Here is a 21,876-nt window from a genome sequence, read left to right on the forward strand (position 1 = left end):
AAAAATCTGTTCAAAAACTGTGAGTAGACCAGTGATTTTGGCCTGAAATGGAGACCCAAGTGGCAGTAGAACCAAATTCTTGTAACCTGGACTGAACTGCTGAATCGCAGCTTTACTGTCATTCAGGTGGTTAATGTTTGCCGTCTGAGGCTAAGCATTAGCTCCTTCCCTAGCCAGATAAACATAATCAATTAAATTCTTAGGGAGTTCAGATTGCACTACTGCAATATGAAACAAAATGGGGCAGTCACTGTTTGCCCAAACACAAGTTGATTCAGACTGAGAAAAGTTCTGTCCTACACAACCTCTCTAACATAAAGAAATGACAGCACTTCCTCAGACCCAACTCCTCAAATCCAGTAGCTTGGACAGCAGAAAGCTTCAAACATTACGCTCAACGTACCTCTCCTGCTTCATATCTTGAAGCTGTCCTTCAGTCAATTATTTTGATGTGATGTTGACATCTGGTGTTTTAGTATTGAAAAGTATTCTATATTTATTCTTGCGACCCTGACTTAGGAACTAGATTCCTACCTCTTCATATTTTAAAGCTTACGGTCACTAACCAAGCTGCAGTTTTAAGAAAAGTTGAAACAAGAAAACTTGATGACCATGGAAGTCCATCCTCCCAATCCTGATTCAGCTGAACTCCATAGCTCCGCAACATGATGATGGTATGATGAAAGCTCTGCCATGCCCCTTGGCTCTGACTTAGGTATTCTGAACTTTGCTCGTGCTTTACGTGGAGTTGAATCAACGCGTGATGAAATATCAGAGTCCTGAACACTTTCAATCCAATTCCAAATATGGAAATAAACTGTTTTACCATGTGTTATCGTTTGGTTGTCTTTTGTTTTACCTGTGCGACATGTTTTTATGTAACTTAGCACAACCTTCTTCACACAAGGCCAAAGTTAGTAGCTCAGGAACATATGAATATGTCTCATGGGCCCCAAATTCTCAGAATTATTGAACAAAGTCTCCGGCAAGTTTCCCCAGAAAAAGAACAAAACAACCAACCTTTAAAAACCAGATCACCAACATAGTTCTTAAATTGCAGCACCAATTTTGTCATCACAAACTTGTCGTGCAGCAGATACTATTGAAGTACTTTGCTGCATTCAACAACATTTGCATGCACTCTCAAAAACACTTAATGTTGGTTCATCTTCCACTTAAAGGTAGCTGAGAGACAAGAGGCTTAGCTACAATGAATACTCTTATCTCCTTTGTGCTACCCTGTTGAACATCATGTTCTGCCTCCCCATCGCCCCCAGCCTGCATATGCACAAGCTGCAAAAACACAGGGGCAACACTCGTCACTCTCATCAGGCCAGGTCATTACCCAGAAGGACATCCAAACTCTGGATTGGCACTGCAGGACAAATGCCCTGAAGCAGCAAGTTACACTCAGTGAACAAACCCCAATCTACTCAATACACATTGTTATCCACCAGAGTAGTGGCCCTTCAGCCGTCTCATTTAATGTTTATTCATGTATGTGATTTGGAGCAGAATTTTTAAACTGCTCCAGGATTATCAAATCACACGAAGCATCATAACAATTAAATGGTGTGGTGTGCAAATAAAATGGTGCCCCGTGGGAGGTCGTGTACCGTTTGTAATAAGTAATAATTATAATGCAATATTAATTTCAGCTTAATTTAAGTGCCCTAGAGACCGTCATTTTTAAGCATCATATATGTAAAGGCTTGCCTGTGTAGCACATGGGCTAATGGAACAAAACAATAGACATTGTAAAAAGGGAGATAACGATAACACTAAGTGGGTACACTACAGACAGGGTCTATAGAAAGATCAAAGCAGCAGGTTAAAGTCAACACAGCACTGTTAGCAACACTTACAGTAGAGAGAGAGATTTCATGATTCTCCTAACAAAAAAGATTGCTAATAACAATTGTTTTTGACCCTTTCACTGTTGGACCAGTCTGTTTAAAAGCCCCATCAGCAGTTGTTCTGAAATCCTTTCTGAGAAAAATTGATATTCCCTTCCTCACCTCTGCACACAGTAGCTTATTTCAAAAAAAGGGTGCTGTTATAATGTCTTTTTGTGTATGTGCGCCTTGCGTGCTTGTTGTGATGGACACACCTGGCTTCTACATCTGTCAAAGAGTTCTTCCCCGGAGGTAAAACTCATCAGTGTCATCATTATAATAGAGCCGTCACACTCTTTCCTGCCCGGTTACATTCCAACCGGATCGCTTGATCTGAACATTTACGCCTCAGGATATTTTTCTTTTACAGCTGTAGACAAAACACAGACTCTTAAATCCAGAATAATAATAGATGGGTAATTAAACTGAACCCAACATGTATTTAACAATTACTTATTAACACATTGGCAGGTTATTAAATTAAGGTCAGGATGTCAGCACTGTATTATCTAATCTGTATTGTTTATTGTACGTTTAAGGATTTTCATTTACCTTAATCCTACCTGTCGTACATATATAACATATGATACCTCCTGGGGTACCTGGGGACGCGGTTCAAGGGGTAACACAAGAATGAACTACTTTAAGGAACAACCATTTTAGTAAAATGTTAAACAATTTCTTCTAAAAATAAAAAAATATATATATTTAATTCAATGTCAGTGTAATGGTAATAACAGACTCAAGGTCCAGATAAACGATAGAATATATAGAATCAGAAAATTACAATAAAAGACATTATAGATAAATAAAACATTATTACTTATGTAACATTTTTAATATGATGGTTTTAGAAAAGTAATTCTACTGCAAATCCACCTCTTCCAAAATGAATAAATGAGAGTTTCCAATCCCCATGGCAACGCACGGCAAATACGAACGCAATAAATAGTTACCCAAGCCCCAACACAATTCTTTAAAAAGCAATAACTAAAAGAGACAAAGATTAGAAACAAACGGATTCCATGAAAAATGTGATTCTTGTGAGATATCAATTATACCCAGCAGCTGCATTTCTTGAAGTGACAATAGAATCATAATTTAAATTGCTAATACATTCTAGAGCACTTGCTACTATAAAACAGTGTTTTAAGATGCTGTGCTACTTTACAATAAATCTTCCAATAAAATAATAAGGTGTTGATAAGATGGACACCAGTCTGCATCACAATAACTCAGGTAATTACCGTGTATTTGGCTACTGGAATGTGTTCGTGACAGAAGCCAGTTTGGCAAGACAAAAGGCCACAAGAATCTGTGAGACTTTCACGACTCTGCTGGGGAGTAAAAAAATTGTGGACATGTATATAGACAAAGAGGGAGACAAAAAGGGTGTGCTGTGTCCTTCATACACAGAGATGAGATCTGAGCGCTGAAGCATCCAGAGAAGCTTATCACTAATCACAGAGCTGTTGGACTTCCCTGCTGTTCTACAATTCCTCCAGAGGGTAAGCACACACTGTAAACTCTGACACTTCCCAAATGTATTAGTATAGCTTTATAAATAATATATATATATTGTTAAAAAATAATATATACTAAAGACAGTGGAAAAGAAAAACATACATAACAAATTAAGATGGTAGCTAGTGTTGACGGTGTACGGCAGCTGCTCCCGCACTGCTTTAATATTGTTTGGTTTAAACTGATGTTTTTGCAATGGCTCTGCGGAAATCGTCTATCTGTCTTTTAGTGCAACATTTTAGTTTTGAGTAAAATACTTTTAATTGAAATATTTTTATATTAAGGCTGAAAAATAACTTTATAAGTATCAATTCAAGTTAATAAAAAACACTGTTTTAATGTAAAAAAACAAAACAATCTTACTGTTAAACTTTTGTCTCCGCTGTCTCAGTTACAGCTGGAGACTTGATAGCTTTTAAAAGCAGAATTTTGAGCTATTTTGAAATGCTATTGTATTGCTATTGTTCCTGTGTGCATTCTCTAAACCTGTGGTTCTCAACTGGTGGGTTGGGACCCAAAAGTGGGTTGCAAGGCTGTTTTCAGAGGGTCGGGGATGTGTGCTCGAAAAAAAAAACAAAAAAACAGTTGTGGCAAAAAGTCAATGTTGAGCGTTTATTTTGAAGGACATAGGTTTCCTTTCACGTACATGCAGTAGTGTAGTTTAGCCGCACTTCATGTCTTCACTGATAGGATAATCCCAGCTACAGTTACATTCTTGAGACTTGATGAGCCTGACAGTAGTTGCATTTATGTTGCAATTTTTAGGAAAATTCTGTAAAGGCAATATTTTCCCCCTATGCACTGCCACCATTTTGGTTGACTATTATACTGCTGTCTTTTGTGATGCTGACATACTCTTATGTTCTGTCCCATCTCAGGTCCAAACGTATAAATGTTGTCTACTCTCGCTTAGTTTCAGGTGGTGGTCAGCAGACGACCAGCATGTTCGGCTTCAGACTGTACCTGGCTGCATTCAGCCTCCTGACAGGTAAGAACGCTTCTCAAATCACATGTCGCAACACCAACTTCCCATCAAGTGTTGATTTGTCATCACACAAACAAAATATATTCTTATATCTTTGGTACTGATTTGATGCAATGTCACATGGTAAAATGGTGGAAATTGATCCTTTACACAAACCTTATAGATGCAAGTTAAACTTTGACATTTGTATTTTTTTGCAGGGAAATTATTGCATTTTCAGTCAAATCAAACTACACAAAATGTTAACTTCTCTCTTGGGATGCACCGATACCCCTGACCAGTATCGGGCGGTATCGGAACTTAAGTACTCGTATTCGTACTCGTAAAACTACAACGAGTACCACACCCGAATACCACTTAACAGTTTGACGTTAGCCTCCCGTTAGTTAAGCAGGTAGGCGGAGAAGCAAAGTTGAGTGTTAAAATGTCAGCAGCAGTTGCAGTTGTATCACCATGTCTATTTACCTTGTTACTGTGAGAAAATGAGGAACATCTGATGAAAATAAAACATGTTTTTAAAGTCATTATGAGAACTGTAATATTATCATTAAGTACTATCGCTACTCGGTATCGGCAAGTACCCAAATGTAAGTACTTGTACTTGGTCTTGTTTTATTACACATATGTTGCGTCTCCATATCTTCAGGTACTGCTGCAACTGTCCAGGCATTTAACAATATTACGGAGATGAACATCTCCTCCTGCCCCATCACCTACTTTGGACAGAAATATGACAAAGTCTATGTGAGTACAAAAAGCCTTTACTTTATTAATGTCCTTTTGTATCAGTCTACAGTGGTGGTAAAAACATTTTCAGAATATAAATTGAAAAAAGAAAAATATTCTCAGCAAAAAATTTCAATAAACAAGTCAAAATGTTTTTGTTGCTGTTATGTATTGGCTGTGTCTCCTCTGTGTTCTTAAACAGGTGAGCCTCGATGCTAACAAATTCGCATTTTGCTTCAACGGCTTGTACAAGCCTGGAATTCAAAATGACTGTATTCTGATGTCCGGAGGGACAGCTGCCAGAGCTGACCTGGAAGTTCTTACAAGAGAAATACCCACTGGATCGGGTGTTCATCAACTTCTGCCAAACCTGAAGCATGCTGGGAAATGTGTCAACGTAATCCCTTTGAAAGACAATCAAGAATCTGACGTGAGCCTTTTTTACAATAATGTTACTGTTGGTTGTTTTTTAAATGAAATAATACATAAGATGGGGTATATGAAACAACAACAACACAAAAAAAACCTTTTTCTGCGCCCTTTGGTCCGTTTCCTGTTTTTAGATTGAACAAGTTGAACTTGGAAACTTTGGGACACAAGCAATCCTGGCAATCAAGACATATGCTGGCTACACAAGTGGTGATGTTGTAAGTATGACATCAATAAAAATATGGACACCTTTATGAAAAATATATAATTTAGAGGGTGACGTGAGTAGGTGAATGAAAAGGTTGATTTTGAAGCATTCAGGCAAATCACATGACCAGTGGTAGATCAGTATTTCATGTATTTTATGTGCTAAAAGGTCAAAACATGTTTACAAAGTGAACATTTCTGTTAAAGAATCATTGTCAGAACATCTATAGTACATTTAATTCTTTGTTCATTGGAGGAACCGTCTCTGCTTCATGTGTTTTTGTCCTCAGAGCCTTTTCTTCACCATAATAAAAAGTTTCACTCAATAATTGTATGACCACTGACATACATTCAATACATCCCACAAACTAGCGACACAAGCACTAGCTGCATGCTTTCTGTCAGAATACCTTCTAACTACTGGTGAGGGATGACTCCTAAAGAGAGCTTTCAAAGAGCAGCACAGCTTTGTTGCCATCATAAACCGTATCAAAATACTTTTCTCTGCCATTCTTGTGCCACTAGCTTGTCAAACGTCACTGAAGCACAATGATTGTTCTGGCAGAGTGCGTGCAGCTAGGCAGGTAGATAAGCCATCCAATGACATTATTGGACAAACTTGTTAGAGGCACGTCATAGCTACAGAGACTGGATTTTTATTCTATTTTTGTTCAAGCATTTGATTCATTCATTGCTTTCAGGTTGTATACACAATTTTGACAAATGACAAAACACAGGACAAAAGAGTATCCTGTATGATCATGGTGTACAAGTTAATAAATCAGTGGTTTAAGGAGATAAAACAGGGAGATGTGCTTGAAAACATGTTTAAATTGATATTGACGCCATATGATACCTGCGTATTATCCCTTAGATTACCAGATTCAAAGATCACAAGGATTACAGATCTGGAAATAGGCATGTCTAGATTTTCGGGCAACTAGGCCTACATGTAATGAGAGATACAAAGAAATCATATCATTTAAACTAATCTGCAATACTGACTCATCCCTTATCTGAAAGATCTTTTAGAAGGTAAAGCATGTTTACTGATCTAGCAGAGGTGATAACATAACATAGTTTGTTTGTAGCCTTATCTGTTGCAAATGCAAGACTGCAAGGTTAGGTTCAGGCTCCTGTTGGATATTACAGACCTGTAAAACTTCCCCCAAACATCATCATAGATGCTCATCAAAGATCTTCAAAGATAATGTATGGATATGGGATGTTTCAGAGTCTTAATTGTGTTTTAATCCATGTTAATTAATGTCACCCATAAAAAATACTGTTCTTTCTTTCTTGAAACTTTGTAGGAGGCAGATTCACAAGTCGATGGCCAAACAGTTTCTAAACAGACATTCAAGACATCTGAAACAATTACTGGTGTCATCACAGACGTTAGCGGATGCAGACTCTCAGGTTAGTAGATCCAATGGTTCCTCTAGGGCAGGTTAATATTTTAATATTTATTTTACTTACAGTTAAAACTATTTACACAAACTTCTCCTAACTCCTAGGTGCTGTTTATAAGACAAATACAACAACGTATGACGCAAAAATCTGCTCTAATGTAACCTGTGATGTGAGTGGAGTTGCCAGTGCAGTCAGCAAATGTGGTCCTATGGAGCGCTGCCAGGGTGACGGGAGGTAAGTAACTGGAGAAACGGTAGAAATGAAATATCTCTGAAACATGACATGACAAAAACATTAGGTCTTCAGTTCTTGACCTCTTTAAAGGAAAGTACTGAATTTTTAGTTGATTGCTGGATTGCAAACATAATATCTAACCAAATGCTAATCAACTATATCAATAAACTAAGCTAACTAACTGTTTTCACCTCTTTCATCTTTGTAAAAGTACAAATCGTCTTTTTCTCGATCGGTTTCTCTCTTTCTCCCTCAGTTGCGCCATGATCGAAATGTGCACCGTGGTCAGCTCCACTGTTATCGATTTCACTGGGAAGGTCCAAACTGTCCCGGACCGCTGTGGGTACACTCTGCTGAGCCCTGCATCTATCCCAGGGTTCAAGGTGCATGGGGTATTCCAGGAAAGACGCCGTAAAGATTTCAGTTTTTTAGACCGTTTGATACTGCAGCTGGGTGCAGGTGTTCAGATTTCCCTGGAACAAGGTGGCAGAGTTAAGGTAAGTTTCCTACTGCCACAATTGCTCTGAGTAATGTGTAAGTTTGTTAAGAAACCAACTTGTGATTTAGATCTCATCAATGATTTGATTCGCTCATGTTTGGTCCAAAATAAACACCATAAACACCACGATTTTTGTAAGGACAGCTTTTTTTCTGATACCGCTTTTGAACCTTAAAAATAAAGAAAAGAAAAAGGCAAAAAAGTAAAAACAAAAGGAATTTATGCCATGGCAGGAAACAGAAGACTTTCAAACAACCACCTACCTATGTGTATCCAAAGCCCTTTACAAAGCAAAGCATTTGGTGACACTGTTGTACGTGCATATTTTGATATCTTCTTCCATTAAGAAGTGTCTTTTAGTCTTCGTGATGTTTGACTGAGCGTCTCCTCTGCCTCTTTGACTGAAGCTGAATGGGCAAGCGTTGACGCTTAATGCCACAGCTCAAATGTTCAAAGGTGTGGAGCTCTCTAAGGACCAGGCAGGAGTGACCGCTAAGATATCAACCGCCACCCACATGGTTTCTGTCTTCTTTGATGGCGACAAAACGCAAATTCAAATGACAGGTACGATGCAACAGCTGTGATAAAACTGTGTTTTCAATTTATCTGGGTGATTAGACTTTTGCCCAGGTTCAAGGTGGGCAGAGCTACATGTGGTAGCAACTTTCTTCAGTGCCAATATACTCACAAGCCTGTAAGTCAGATTTCAGTCAAGCAAAGTCTTAAACCCACACGGTTCTGAAAGTCTAATCAGCCAAACTTCATAAAATCAAATGTGGGTTAATCATGGATGTGCACACCTCAGCCCCATGGAAAATAAGGTGTGGGTGAGAGCACAAAGTTTGGTTTTGATCAAATAATTATATATTAATTATGACTAAAGCTAAATAAATAGCTGCTGTGCTTAAAAACTCACAAGTGTGTCACATGTTCCTACCTGAAACTGGCCAGGACCCAAAGCAGTTGTCCAGGGTTTGTGTGGTCATTCCAGCAGGACTGTCAGTGGGGAGAATGTTGCTGAACTGAGCGCCAGTGGGTAAGATCTCAAATCAAACCTATTGCTACTCATACAAATGACGGAGTTTCATTTATTGTAGTTTTGACTTGTTGGCATGTCTTTAATTGTTTCCTGTTTGTTGCTCCATAGATGTGAGACAAAGCATGATGACACTGCTGACAGTACTATTGACTGCAACTCTGGAACTGAATGGTAAACACAGATTAAACTCTATTTTGTGAACTGACAAAATGTACATGTACATTATACGTCACCATTAACAGAATGGCCAAAAGTCAGCGGTCAACCCTTCTAATTATTACACTGCCATCAAATCTCCAAGTTAATTTAGACTTCAGAATTGGATGTAAAGAGCTCAGTGTCTTCCAACATGGCTCTGTTAAAGGATGCCACCTTTGCCACAAGTTGGGTTTTTAAACATATACCCTTCTGGACCTGACTGGGGCAGATTTAGTGGGGCTGGAAGCACCAAGGAGTCGGGGCAGCTTGGCCATGAAATGGTATTGAACTCAATTTTCAATCAATCATTCACTCTGACTTTCTTTGCATCGCACTTTACAAGTTAATGCAACACGAAGTGCTCATCATCAATCTCATTAATCTACGGTAGGAAACACATATAGACATAAATAAATTCAATGCAATTAAAGGCAAGACTAAACAGATTCAAATTACAGGAATCGATTGGTGATGCCTTCTGGGGCTCTTTTCCAGGGAAGACATTTAGCCAATTTGGTGTTTCCGACTTTGTGTTAATAGTTTTTTTCAAGGTCCCTGTGCACAAAGCATGGTTCATAAAGACGTGGTTAGAACAGTTTGATGTGTAGGAACTTGACTGGCCACTACAGAGACAAAACGACTGGACATCTTTGTCTCATCTTAAAGCGGTAAAGGGGGTATCATTTTTTCTATCATCGTGACCTTACTGTTCTTGATGACTGAAATTTGATGTCCCATTTTTTAATTGAAAAAGGTGCAATCTCCTGAAGCAGGCTCCTTTCACTGCTTGCAACAAGCTCATCAACCCAGAGCCCTTCATAACTGCCTGCAACAATACTCTGTGCAAATACCCTGCACTAGATGGTGTTAAGTGCCAGCTCCTGAAAGCCTACGCTATGGCCTGCAAGCAACAAGGCAATGTCAAGGTGGAGGACTGGGGCACAAAGACCCGCTGCTGTAAGCCCCTGTTTTTCTTTTCTCTTTTATTTTAACTTCAATTTGTTTATTTGCATAGGTAAGTATGAAGCATGTAAACCAAAGTGGTGCAATACACAATTTATAGCCTAGGCTAATTTGCAATGCCCGTCCCTAGATAGATTTAGATAGTACTTAACAGTGATTCTTAATGCTAGAAACTTACTAAGTCAGTGGACCAGAGTTTCAAAATATTTTCAAATTAGAATTGACTTTGGTCTAATCAGAAGCTTTCCTTCATATGTCTGTGTGTGTGTTAACAGTTTCTCAGCCCTCCTGTCAGGACAAGTTCTGCAGCGATCATGAGTTCTGTGGCCAGAAACACAGTGGTGGGCCTCCCCGTTGCCTCTGTCGGGCCATTTTTGCCTCCAAGTACAGACCAACAAGCAGCTATGGTGAGTCAGCTATGTATGTGTGCATGTTCCTTATCTGCTCTTTTATGATTAATGGACAGAAGCTAAAACAATGTAATGTTTTGTTATGGTGTTCAGGTGAGCCGACTGTCTGCGCACATAAGGTGGCTGAGGTAAATCTGGCTAATTGTCTCTTGGAGGAACAAGGCATCCAGTACACTGCCTTACACCTCAATGACCAGGCCTGCAAAGGAAAAATGGACGACAAGACCCACATGGTGAAATTCAACTTCGACAACGGCAAAACTTGTGGTACAGTGGTAAAGGTGGGTACTCTTTAGAAGCTGCTTAATACCACTCAAAAACAAGTTTCCAGCACTCTTTTTGAAACTCAATTGTTGAATCATTCTGTAGTTGCGGGGGTAAGAGCACTGTAGCACTGACCTCTGACTTATTAAGCTGTTGATCCAAGAAAAAGGGTCTTCTGTTGCACGTAATGAAAGCTTCAACTACATCTAAATAGTACCAGTTATATTTAGTAGAATCTAAAAGTGTAAACACGGTTATGCCCATCATAGACCATAAGACTGGTTGTATGTCCAAAGGAAAACTTTTTAAAGTCTAAACTCCAACACTCTCAAACCTAGTTTGAATTTTAGTCGCAGAATACAAAATCTTGCAGAGACCAGATATCTTGCAGGGTCACTGTGTACAAAACTGCAACCAGACACACAGCTCCCTGCGTGTGTAATTTGGTTTGTGTTTTTAAGCAGTTATTGAGGCTGTTACATTAGCTGGGTTAGATGAGTTAAAAGCCGATAGCGAGGCGATCTTTGCCCATAGTTGAAAATGTTGTTGCTCCACAGAAACCTACTGCTGAGCAAACACCATGTCCTAACAGCAAGAGAGTATCCGATAATTGCATGGAATTTAGTAAGAACACACTGACAGCAGTCCTTGTTTGTGGCTTTCACCTTCTCAAAGCCCTTACATATTTACTGTCTACCAGGTGTGTTGCTTCCTGTAGGTGCCAGAGCGAGTTCATGTGCATGAATGATCTGAGAATATAAACTTAGGATAATATTAAACAGGTTTGATATTACTAGAACATCAAAACAAGAGAAAGACTGACTTAAGATAGCCAAGACAGGTTCACCACCTTACACCACACAATCAAGATGACAAGAGCATGTCACAACTCCGCACTCAAAATCTGACTTTGGCAATGTGCTTGCAATAGTGAAATAAGTTGAAGAGTTGTTTGTTATAATGCCAGCATTGGGGACAACTAAATGTCTTGTTACAAAGTTGATGTCCATGTGACCATTTAGGCAAACGACACCAGAATCATTTACAAGAACACCATCATGACACAGAACATCTCCACAGTTGGCCTAATCTACCGTCATGACCGAGTGCATATCGACTTCTCCTGTTACTACAATCAGCCGGATATCAAGAGCCTGGCCATCAAACTGAAACATAGGTATGCTTATACAGAGTCATTCTAGAGTAGTCACCTTTTTGTTTCCATAAGAAGGTTCACTGAGCTTCACCTCGTTGTTGTGTTCAGTCAGAAGCCCGGTACAGTGGGGAAGTGTGTGTTGGAACAACAACCGACTTTTGCGTTTGCTTTCTAGCTCTGTAGACCGGCAGATTACTTCTGGAGCATGGAAGTACAACCTGACCATGAAGGCCTCCATCAGTGCTGATCTAATGAATCCCATCATGTCAAGCACTGAAATCAACCTCAATGAGAGAATCTGGGTGGAGCTTAATACTGAAGGGCTAGATGAAAGCATAGTGCACGTGGTGACAGATTCGTGCTGGGCAACCAGTCAGCCTTCGCCGAGTGGAAATCTGAAATATGACCTGATCATCAAAGGGTGAGACACCGCAGATACGCTTATGGTTTTAAAGCCAATGTTGTTTTTATTTTGCCAGTCGCTGTCACGACTGTTTTTCTGTTTTTGAGCAGCTGCCCTAATCCTTCTGACGACACGGTGGAGGTGGACAACAATGGAATGGGAACGCACACTGTGTTCTCTTTCAACACGTTCCAGTTCACTGGCGAGACAAGCGATGTCTACTTGCACTGCAAAGTACAGCTCTGTGTCAAGAAGGGAAACGACTGTGTCCCGGTATGCCAAGTTCTTGAATATGCCCTTACCTTTAATATCATTTATTTTGAATCACTGTTGGGCCTGAATATACCTGTGCTGATCCAACCTTACAATGGCTGTTTTAACTGCCTCCCAGAGATGCAGCCAGGCTGGAAGATGGCGCAGATCAGCAATGTCAAGTTATGAGGATGAAAATCCTGCCTTCATCACCATGGCCTGGACTTACTAGGTGAGTTCAACTCTCACTCTGATATGGCATCACTGCAGAATTCAAGGACAATGCAAATTCTCATGCAACTGTAAAAAATAAGCTTTGCAAACACCAAATAAGTTAGCTCAGGATTACTCTTGTCGTAGATTTAACCATTTATTGCACAAATTGAGATACAAGTATGCTTGGGCCTGATGGCTCTGCTCTTAAGATGCTTTCTGGATTAGCCAAGCAGCATGCTATGCCAACATAGCAAGTGCAATGTAGCCTTCTTTTTCTTAGAATAACAAATTAGGGGAAGTCCTGGGGTCTCAATTTGACCTTTTGATACCTCCTTCCTGCATTCCTAGCAACATGATGTGAAAAACCTTGTAGAGGGGAGGGGGTGGAAGCCTCTACCTTCCCTTCTACCTGTCAGGATACTGTCCTTGACAGTGTACCATAGACCTCCCCACGTCTTTCCTCACTGTTAGCCAGGAAGGGTAAAATGTGCATTAAGCCTGCTTGCCACAAACACTATGGGACCTAGGCTGGTGTCTTGTGTACTTCTACAGGTTGTGTTCCTTCCTCAAAGGCCTCTTCTCTGTCACACACCCTCTCCTGACCAATTAATGAGGAAACCCTATAAGTCCTCAATGCAACAACTACAGAATGACATGCAGATAGGTTCACCTCTAGAAAACCCTGAATCCTCAGATTTAAGGGGAAAAGTAAGTAGTGCAGATTCTGGATAGTGCCATCAGTCAATCAGATAAGTAGAAGTTTAATAGAGCAATACACAAACAGCACAACACAAATAATCATTCTGTTACAAGTAACATATTTCCAAAGATAAAAGTCGAAGTTGAAGTATCGGCCAAATCACAGAACAAATTATTGATGATTCCAGGGATTTTACAATTTACTGCCCATTTGAAAAAGACACATCTGTATGTTAATGGAATTAACAACCAACCATAATTTGGATTTGGTTATCTTTGTAGGTTTCCATGAAGACTTGGACTGAGCAGTGAGCTCGAGACCCAAAACAAGAATCGTTTTGGCTTTGTCCTGATGAAGAGTCCACCAGTTACCACTGATGTCAATCTATATCATAATAACTACACACTCATGAATCTTTCTCCAGCCTAACACTTTCGATTGATCTTGGGATTCTGGGGTTGTTTCTCCGTACATAATTAGAGTTATATTGGAGAGGTTCTTGTTTGACAGACAGAACCATTAACTGTGAGAAAACCTGGAACAAAATACAAACTAATACTTGATAGTTCATAACACATGGGTACTGTAGGCTATGTTTCACGGGGTTTCAATATCAGCATGTTCCTGACAGGTTTTTTGCTGGGGTTATGTTATCTATAAGCATTCTCCTCATCAGATAAAAACAGTGCGAGGGTTTGTTGACTTAACCTGCAACTTATGATTTGTTACATTATATACTTTATCTACCTTCATTATGGTATTAAATAATCAATAAAAGCATAATATCCATGAATAATACATTGTGGCTTTTTTCTTTTTTAATAAATGTCTTTATTGGGAATTTACAAAATGATTATATCACAATCAGTTAAGCCTGTTACCTTTGAAATACCCCCTTGGACCTTAAAATGGCCATTAATTTAATAACTAACATATTATGATAAAGTTAAAACATGCTTTTTGGAAACTTTTTCAAATTAGCTAAAATTCGAAAACTGAAATATCTTAGTTTTTTCTAGAGCATTTGATAATGCTATTCAAAGTGACAGACATGACTTACGCCGGGGACACACTGGACGAGGAAGCGCTGCGAAGCGCCGCGCAACGAAAATCGCGTGCAAGCCGGAGCACTTCCTTTCATACCAGACGCTCATGTCTCCGCGCCGGTCGACAAGCGCCTCTGCTCCTCAGCTGTCGTTTACTCACATTTGGAGGTGTTTTTTCATCATGCTCTCTCCCTCTTGCTCTCTCTCTCTCTCTCTCTGTTTGCGTGTGTGTTTTGACAAAATAAACCAAAAAATAGACAAGATGGCGAAATGATCGCTGCAGGGCGCGTGCCGGCCGCGGAGGTATACATCGCGGCGCGTCTGATGTGAACAACACAATCGGTTAACATGGGCGCTGAAAGGAAACTGGCTCCGCTTCTGAGCGCTTTGCGGCTATTCGCAGCGCTTCTGAGTCCGGTGTGTCCCCGGCGTTAAAGTCATGTCTTAAAAGAGAGACCTATGGAGGTACAAAGCAAAGGACGCCCCATCAGTCCCCGAGGAAGGGAGAATCGTAGGACTGACTAAAGATGTCGGTAAGTTATTAAACATCTGAGCCCTCGTCAAAACACTGTCAAATCTCCTCCTCTCTCTCTGATGATGGAGGGAGTTGAACTCTGCTTTCCACACCTGAACACCTCCTGCAGGAAGCCAAGGCGTTCTCTCTCTGACGCTGTGCTGACGTACATTGTGCTTTCCTTTATCGCTGTGCTCACTGCGATTCTTAACCTGCTGGTCATCATCTCAGTCACACACTTCAAGTAGGTACTTCATTCATAACTTTATAACATTGGTAGTTGTACATTACAACTAAGATCAGTCATAGAAGTGTTTCAGAACGACAACTACTGTTTAACTGAAATTTCAAATTACCATTCATGTTGCTCTCTTATCTCCCCAGAAAGCTCCATACCCCCACCAACCTCCTCCTCCTCTCTCTGGCGGTCTCAGATTTCTTCTTGGGCCTCCTCATGTTCTTTCAAATTATCCTCATTGAAGGCTGTTGGTTCCTCGGTGACCTCATGTGTAATCTGTATTATATTTTAGACTTCATCATTACATCCTCCTCAGTAGGAAACATGGTGCTCATATCAGTCGATCGCTATGTTGCCATTTGTGATCCTCTGCATTATTCTACCAAAGTCACTGCGAGAAGAGTTACAATCTGCACTTGTCTTTGTTGGCTGTGTTCTGTTCTATACAACAGTTTGATAATGAAAGATAACTTGAAACAACCAGGCAGGTTTAACTCCTGCTCTGGAGAGTGTGTGGTTGTTATTGATTATGTTGCAGGACTGGTAGATTTTTTATTGACCTTTATCGGTCCTGTCACTGTCATCATAGTTCTGTACATGAGAGTATTTGTGGTGGCTGTGTCTCAGGCTCGGGTCATGAGGTCTCATGTTGCAGCCACCTCTCTCCAGAGTTCTTCCAAAACAACTGCCAAAAAATCTGAGATGAAAGCAGCCAGGGCTCTCGGTGTTGTTGTAGTCGTATTTCTGTTATGTCTCTGTCCATATTTTTGCATCACACTTACAGGCCAGGACACCCTGCTCAAAGCGTCATCTGCTGCCTTTGTAATGTGTCTGTTCTACTTCAACTCCTGTCTTAACCCTTTGATTTATGCCTTTTTCTATCCTTGGTTCAAAAAGTCTGTTAAACTCATTGTTACACTTCAAATACTGAAACCTGGTTCGTGTGAGACTAACATACTGCAAAGAGACGCTGTAGAGTGACTGAAAGTGTTTAAACATGTTCATGTTGAGCTGATCGTGTGAGGGGTTTTAAAGTCAGACTAACGAGAAATGCTATTGGCATTATAATTGAACCAATATATTACAGAAAGATTAAGTTAAGGATCTGAAATGAGACTTTTTCAACAAGCAAAAATCATTTCATCACTTTGGTTATATTTTTGGTGCCGTTTGTCTGTTTGTGTATTTGACAGCAGGATTATGGAAACAGTAGTGGCCCAATTTTCATGAAACTTGGTAAGTAGCAAGGAGCAGAAATGTACTTATCCACATAAATCAATGATCACATACAAATGATAAATCATCGCTGTTTGAAGCTATAACTAGGCTGGACGTCTCCTGTCAGTTTTATCTTTGGGTTAATGGAAAGATTAAGCAAACATACAACTTATTTTTGGAAAAAACAGCTATGTTTGTTAACAGTGTTGAGAAGACCTAATGCAAGCAGATGGGAGTGACACTCAACACTCTAGACCAGGGTTAAATGCAACATTTGTAAGAAATTCTGTCTGTGCACTCCCAGCATCGAAGGCCTTCTTTTGGGTTTTTAAAGAAGACCATTGTAGTGCACAGGCACTACAATACCCTCTCTAACCAGTGTTATCATTTTTTGGTAAATACTCCTTCTAGAACAGAGAATAGGGGAGATGTAAGTAGTTGAATTTGATCAGTTACATGGGAATCTATAGACCACATAAAAAGATGGACGACATGACTGCTGCCCAAAAGTGACACATCTCTAGTGGCCCTCATTTCATAGGCAGATTGTTATAAAAAACAGTGTGAAGGTTTGTTGACATCATTACGTGCACCTTTTGATCTGTAGCCTCAATGAAAACATTCACAGCGCTTCTGAGTCTGGTGTGTCCCCGGTGTTAAAGTCATGTCTTAAAAGAGAGACCTATGGAGGTACAAAGCAAAGGACGCCCCATCAGTCCCCGAGGAAGGGAGAATCGTAGGACTGACTAACTGACTTTACTTAAATAGTAAGTGTGCATGAAGACGCCGACACAGCCCCCATGCCCAAAGAACGAGGGGTTGCACAGGCTAGTTAACATTTGACCTTACTGCTGTGTGGTGACGCTTTATGCTTGATGTCTACTAGTCACCACTCGTCAACAAAAATACAAGTACCCTGCACACTCATCTGAAAAGACACCCGTTTATGCCAGCTAAGGAGCGACCCCAGTCTTTTCAACAGCAGCCGATTAGCAACTTTACCAAACGCCCTGCTGTAACGCAGAAAAGGCAGCAGCAGAATACCAATTTGCTGGTGAATTTCATTGTCAAAGACTTCAGACCTTTAGCAGCAGTACATGGAGAGGGCTTCAGAGAAATGCTGCATTTTATTGAGCCTGGCAAACATGTCCCATCTTAAAACACACTGTGGAGTAATATTAAACACCACTTTGACAGCCTGTGTCAATATATGGTGAAGGAAATCAGAGACCAAGGTGTGTGGCTAACAACGGACATGTGGATGTTCTCCACCTTGGAGCAGTACATTATTGTAATTGCTCACAACATTACTGATACATGGAAGCTGATGGCTCAAGTGCTGTACATCTATGATGCCAGAGAGACACACTGCTGCCAACATTGCCGATTGTCTGTCTGAGACAGAGATGTGGACTTGAGACTTGGTGACTTGGACTCGAGTCACTGTTTTCATGACTTGTGACTTGACTTGAGGCATGATGACTCAGATGACTTGCGTGTGTTCATAAGTTTGAATGTTAGCTGTTAAATATAAAATGTTAAATTCAATGTTGTCAAGTTTCTGTCTGTCAAGTATGTACGCAGCGCAAACTGGGAGTCATGATTGGACGACTCAAAAAGCTCCCCGGTATGTGATTGTCATGCTTGATGACTGGCTGTCAGTCAAACTCTTTGCTATGGCAACACGCAACATCAAAGCCCCCAAAGAGAAGCCTCACCAGTCGTACTCGTTACTACTCAATTCGGTCTCAGAGCAGACCATCATCATGGCTGCGTCTGTGCCAAGATAATACAGATACAATTCACTGTCATACTTTTTGAACAGGTTATATAAATTGGCCAATAATATCATTATTAGATGGGCTACAAACACCTTGTCTTTTCTCTTTATAAGACCGGATACTACAGGTAAGAGTGCTGGATCTTGGGTGGAAAAAAAGTGACTTGACTTGACTTAACCTGTGACTTGACTTGACTTGCCCAAGAAAAAATGACTCAAGACTTGCATGAGACTTAGACCAAATGACTTGAGACTTACTTGGGACTTGAGCAAAGATGACTTGGTCACAACACTGGTCTGAGATAATCAAGAATGCCGCTTACTGGTGTTTTGTTTAGCACATGATATTGCTAGCAACATGAACATAGCCATGGAACTTTACGAAATGTTTCCCAAAGATGTGGAATGCACCGGGAACACTCTGTAGCTGGCAATAAAGGCAGGTTATATCTTGATGGTGATGTGGTGAAGGCTACTGATGCAGCAAGATGAGTTGTCAACCACTTTCGACACACAGCAGTAGCTACTTGCGCCAAAAGAAACGCCAGGAACAGCTTGGCGTGAGTAACTCTTTCAGCTGGAGCTTAAAATGACTTTCATCACTTTGGCCAGTCAATCTTATAACTAACCTGTTATGACAAAGTGAAAACATGCGTTTTGGAAACTGTTAAAATTACATTTCAAGAACTGAATTATCTTGTTTTCGTATGTATTTAGAGCAGTTGCTATCGCTATCCAAAGTGAGCTGAGGTAGCCTACATCTTATTTTCCTTTTCCATCTTGTTTTTCACTTCCATTTCATTGGAGTGCAGCTATAGCATATTCAAAGAAACAGACAAGACTTACAATAATTTATCTTAAAAAGTACAAAGAAAAGGAGGAGGGGTCTATCAGTCCTGAAGTAAGGAAGAATCTTAGGAGGGACAAAAGATGTAGTTAAGTTATTTAACATCTGAACCCTCTGTTCTTCTGAACACTGTCAAATCTCCTCCTCTCTCTCTGATGATGGAGGGAGTTGAACTCTGCTTTCCACAACTGAACACCTCCTGCAGGAAGCCAAGGCGTTCTCTCTCTGACGCTGTGCTGACGTACATTGTGCTTTCCTTTATCGCTGTGCTCACTGCGATTCTTAACCTGCTGGTCATCATCTCAATCTCGCACTTCAAGTAGGTACTTCATTCATAACTTTACAACACTGGTAGTTGTACATTACAACTAAGATCAGTCATAGAAGTGATTCAGAATGACAACTACTGTTTAACTGAAATTTCAAATTACCATTCATGCTGCTCTCTTATCTCCCCAGAAAGCTCCATACCCCCACCAACCTCCTCCTCCTCTCTCTGGCGGTCTCAGATTTCTTCGTGGGCCTCCTCGTGTTCTTTCAAATTATCCTCATTGACGGCTGTTGGTTCCTCGGTGACCTCATGTGTAATCTGTATTCTGTTTTAGTTTTCATCATTACATCCTCCTCAGTAGGAAACATGGTGCTCATATCAGTCGATCGCTATGTTGCCATTTGTGATCCTCTGCATTATTCTACCAAAGTCACTGTGAGAAGAGTTACAATCTGCTCTTGTCTTTGTTGGCTGTGTTCTGTTCTATACAACAGTTTGATAATGAAAGATAACTTGAAACAACCGGGCAGGTTTAACTCCTGCTCTGGAGAGTGTGTGGTTGTTATTGATTATGTTGCAGGACTGGTAGATGTTTTATTGACCTTTATCGGTCCTGTCACTGTCATCATAGTTCTGTACATGAGAGTATTTGTGGTGGCTGTGTCTCAGGCTCGGGTCATGAGGTCTCATGTTGCAGCCACCTCTCTCCAGAGTTCTTCCAAAACAACTGCCAAAAAATCTGAGATGAAAGCAGCCAGGGCTCTCGGTGTTGTTGTAGTCGTATTTCTGTTATGTCTCTGTCCATATTTTTGCATCACACTTACAGGCCAGGACAGCCTGCTCAATGCCTCATCTGCTGCCTTTGTCACATGTCTGTTCTACTTCAACTCCTGTCTTAACCCTTTGATTTATGCCTTTTTCTATTCTTGGTTTAGAAAGTCTGTTAAACTCATGGTTACACTTCAAATACTGAAACCTGGTTCGTGTGAGACTAACATACTGCAAAGAGACGCTGTAGAGTGACTGAAAGTGTTTAAACATGTTCATGTTGAGCTGATCATGTGAGGGGTTTTAAAGTCAGGCTAACGAAAAATGCTATTGGCATTATAATTGAACCAATATATTACAGAAAGATTAAGTTAAGGATCTGACATGAGACTTTTTCAACAAGCAAAAATCATTTAATCACTTTGGTTATATTTTTGGTGTCGTTTGTGTATTTGACAGCAGGATTATGGAAACAGTAGTGGCCCAATTTTCATGAAACTTGGTAAGTAGCAAGGAGCAGAAATGTACTAGTATCCACATAAATCAATGATCACATACAAATGACAAATCATCGCTGTTTGAAGCTATAACTAGGCTGGACGTCTACTGTCAGTTTTATCTTTGGGTTAATGGAAAGATTAAGCAAACAAACAACTTATTTTTGGAAAAAAATGCTATGTTTGCCAACAGTGTTGAGAAGACCTAATGCAAGGAGATAGGAGTGGTACTGCAGCTCCACACGAGAGCCAGTCTGCATAGTAGCTGCTATGATATGAATTAATCTCCCTATGAACATCTGTGTGGTGTCTTACAATGCGCGGGGGCTGCGTGTTGGCCACAGTGAAACTGATAAATCACGTTGTGTTGTTGTGGCCGAATTGATGGAGAGATGTGACATTTTGTGTGTCCAGGAGACGTTCCTGGCTAAACAAGACCTGGAAGGACTAAATTCTATACATAGGGACTTACATGGGGCGGGTGAATCAACAACTGACCTAAGTGCTAAAGTGGTCCGGGGGAGGATTTCAGGGGGGGTAGTCACGATGTGGAATAAAAAATATGACCAGTTGGTTAACGTTATAAGACTGGGAGTTGACTGGGCTATTGGCATTGAGCTGTGTTGTAATGCTAAGAAAATAATAATTTTGAATGTCCATACGCCATATGAGTGCATACAAAATGAGGAGGAGTACCTCAGTAGACTGGCATTTATCATGTCCATTATACAGGACAATCCTTCTACCTGCATCTATGTTGTTGGGGACATGAATGCTGATGTAATTGATGCCAACTCTTTATTTGGTAATCATCTAATTCAGTTTTGTTCAGACAGTGGACTGATTTTATCTAGTAAGGTACTATTGCCAAATGATAGTTATACCTATATCAGCGAGGCCTGGCACTCTACTTCCTGGCTAGACCACTGCCTTGTACAGTGGATGCCCATGACTCCATCGATGTGATGAAAATTGATTATGATCTGGCTACTACGGACCATATACCCTTTCTCATGGTGTTGAACACAGGCAATTTACCAGTGTTGTTGCCTGTGGATAATGGCATTGATGTAGGGAAAATAGATTGGTCAAAATTGTCTAAGAAAAATCTTAATGAATATGTCAATCATTCTGATGCTTTGCTGGGTAATATTAAGGTCCCAAAAGATGCCTTATTGTGTCGG

General features: G+C 40.3%; 3 protein-coding genes across 3 annotated transcripts; all 3 read left to right on the forward strand.

The window, feature by feature from the left end:
• The first annotated feature begins 3,305 nt into the window (after positions 1-3,305).
• LOC138592905 (alpha-tectorin-like) lies at positions 3,306-14,298 on the forward strand. The gene is made up of 19 exons (XM_069663805.1): positions 3,306-3,403; positions 4,333-4,407; positions 5,051-5,148; positions 5,333-5,560; positions 5,694-5,777; positions 7,080-7,185; positions 7,284-7,413; positions 7,670-7,910; positions 8,320-8,476; positions 8,864-8,948; positions 9,060-9,122; positions 9,904-10,106; positions 10,388-10,519; positions 10,616-10,803; positions 11,809-11,963; positions 12,118-12,363; positions 12,456-12,618; positions 12,737-12,829; positions 13,795-14,298. The coding sequence occupies exons 2-18, from the start codon at positions 4,362-4,364 to the stop codon at positions 12,827-12,829; spliced, it is 2,418 nt and encodes an 805-aa protein (XP_069519906.1). The 5' UTR covers positions 3,306-3,403; positions 4,333-4,361; the 3' UTR covers positions 13,795-14,298.
• Positions 14,299-15,150: 852 nt separating this feature from the next.
• LOC138592565 (trace amine-associated receptor 8a-like) lies at positions 15,151-16,292 on the forward strand. The gene is made up of 2 exons (XM_069663398.1): positions 15,151-15,317; positions 15,458-16,292. Exons 1-2 carry the CDS (start codon positions 15,154-15,156, stop codon positions 16,290-16,292), a joined length of 999 nt encoding a protein of 332 aa, XP_069519499.1. The 5' UTR covers positions 15,151-15,153.
• A 3,016-nt stretch (positions 16,293-19,308) lies between these two features.
• Positions 19,309-20,450, forward strand: LOC138592566 (trace amine-associated receptor 8a-like). The gene is made up of 2 exons (XM_069663400.1): positions 19,309-19,475; positions 19,616-20,450. The coding sequence occupies exons 1-2, from the start codon at positions 19,312-19,314 to the stop codon at positions 20,448-20,450; spliced, it is 999 nt and encodes a 332-aa protein (XP_069519501.1). The 5' UTR covers positions 19,309-19,311.
• Positions 20,451-21,876: the final 1,426 nt, after the last annotated feature.

Source organism: Semicossyphus pulcher, unplaced genomic scaffold (genome assembly GCF_022749685.1).
Source record: "Semicossyphus pulcher isolate SPU_LCO1_2020_fin unplaced genomic scaffold, fSemPul1.0.p SCAF_15, whole genome shotgun sequence".
Lineage (NCBI taxonomy): Eukaryota > Metazoa > Chordata > Actinopteri > Labriformes > Labridae > Semicossyphus > Semicossyphus pulcher.

Coding starts and splice junctions, on each gene's coding strand:
- LOC138592905 (XM_069663805.1), top strand. CDS start 4,362: ATGTTCGGCTTCAGACTGTACCTGGCTGCATTCAGCCTCCTGACAG. Junction 7,911..8,319: donor AACAAGGTGGCAGAGTTAAG/GTAAGTTTCCTA, acceptor CTTTGACTGAAG/CTGAATGGGCAAGCGTTGAC. Junction 11,964..12,117: donor GCCATCAAACTGAAACATAG/GTATGCTTATAC, acceptor TTTGCTTTCTAG/CTCTGTAGACCGGCAGATTA.
- LOC138592565 (XM_069663398.1), top strand. CDS start 15,154: ATGATGGAGGGAGTTGAACTCTGCTTTCCACACCTGAACACCTCCTGC. Junction 15,318..15,457: donor ATCTCAGTCACACACTTCAA/GTAGGTACTTCA, acceptor TTATCTCCCCAG/AAAGCTCCATACCCCCACCA.
- LOC138592566 (XM_069663400.1), top strand. CDS start 19,312: ATGATGGAGGGAGTTGAACTCTGCTTTCCACAACTGAACACCTCCTGC. Junction 19,476..19,615: donor ATCTCAATCTCGCACTTCAA/GTAGGTACTTCA, acceptor TTATCTCCCCAG/AAAGCTCCATACCCCCACCA.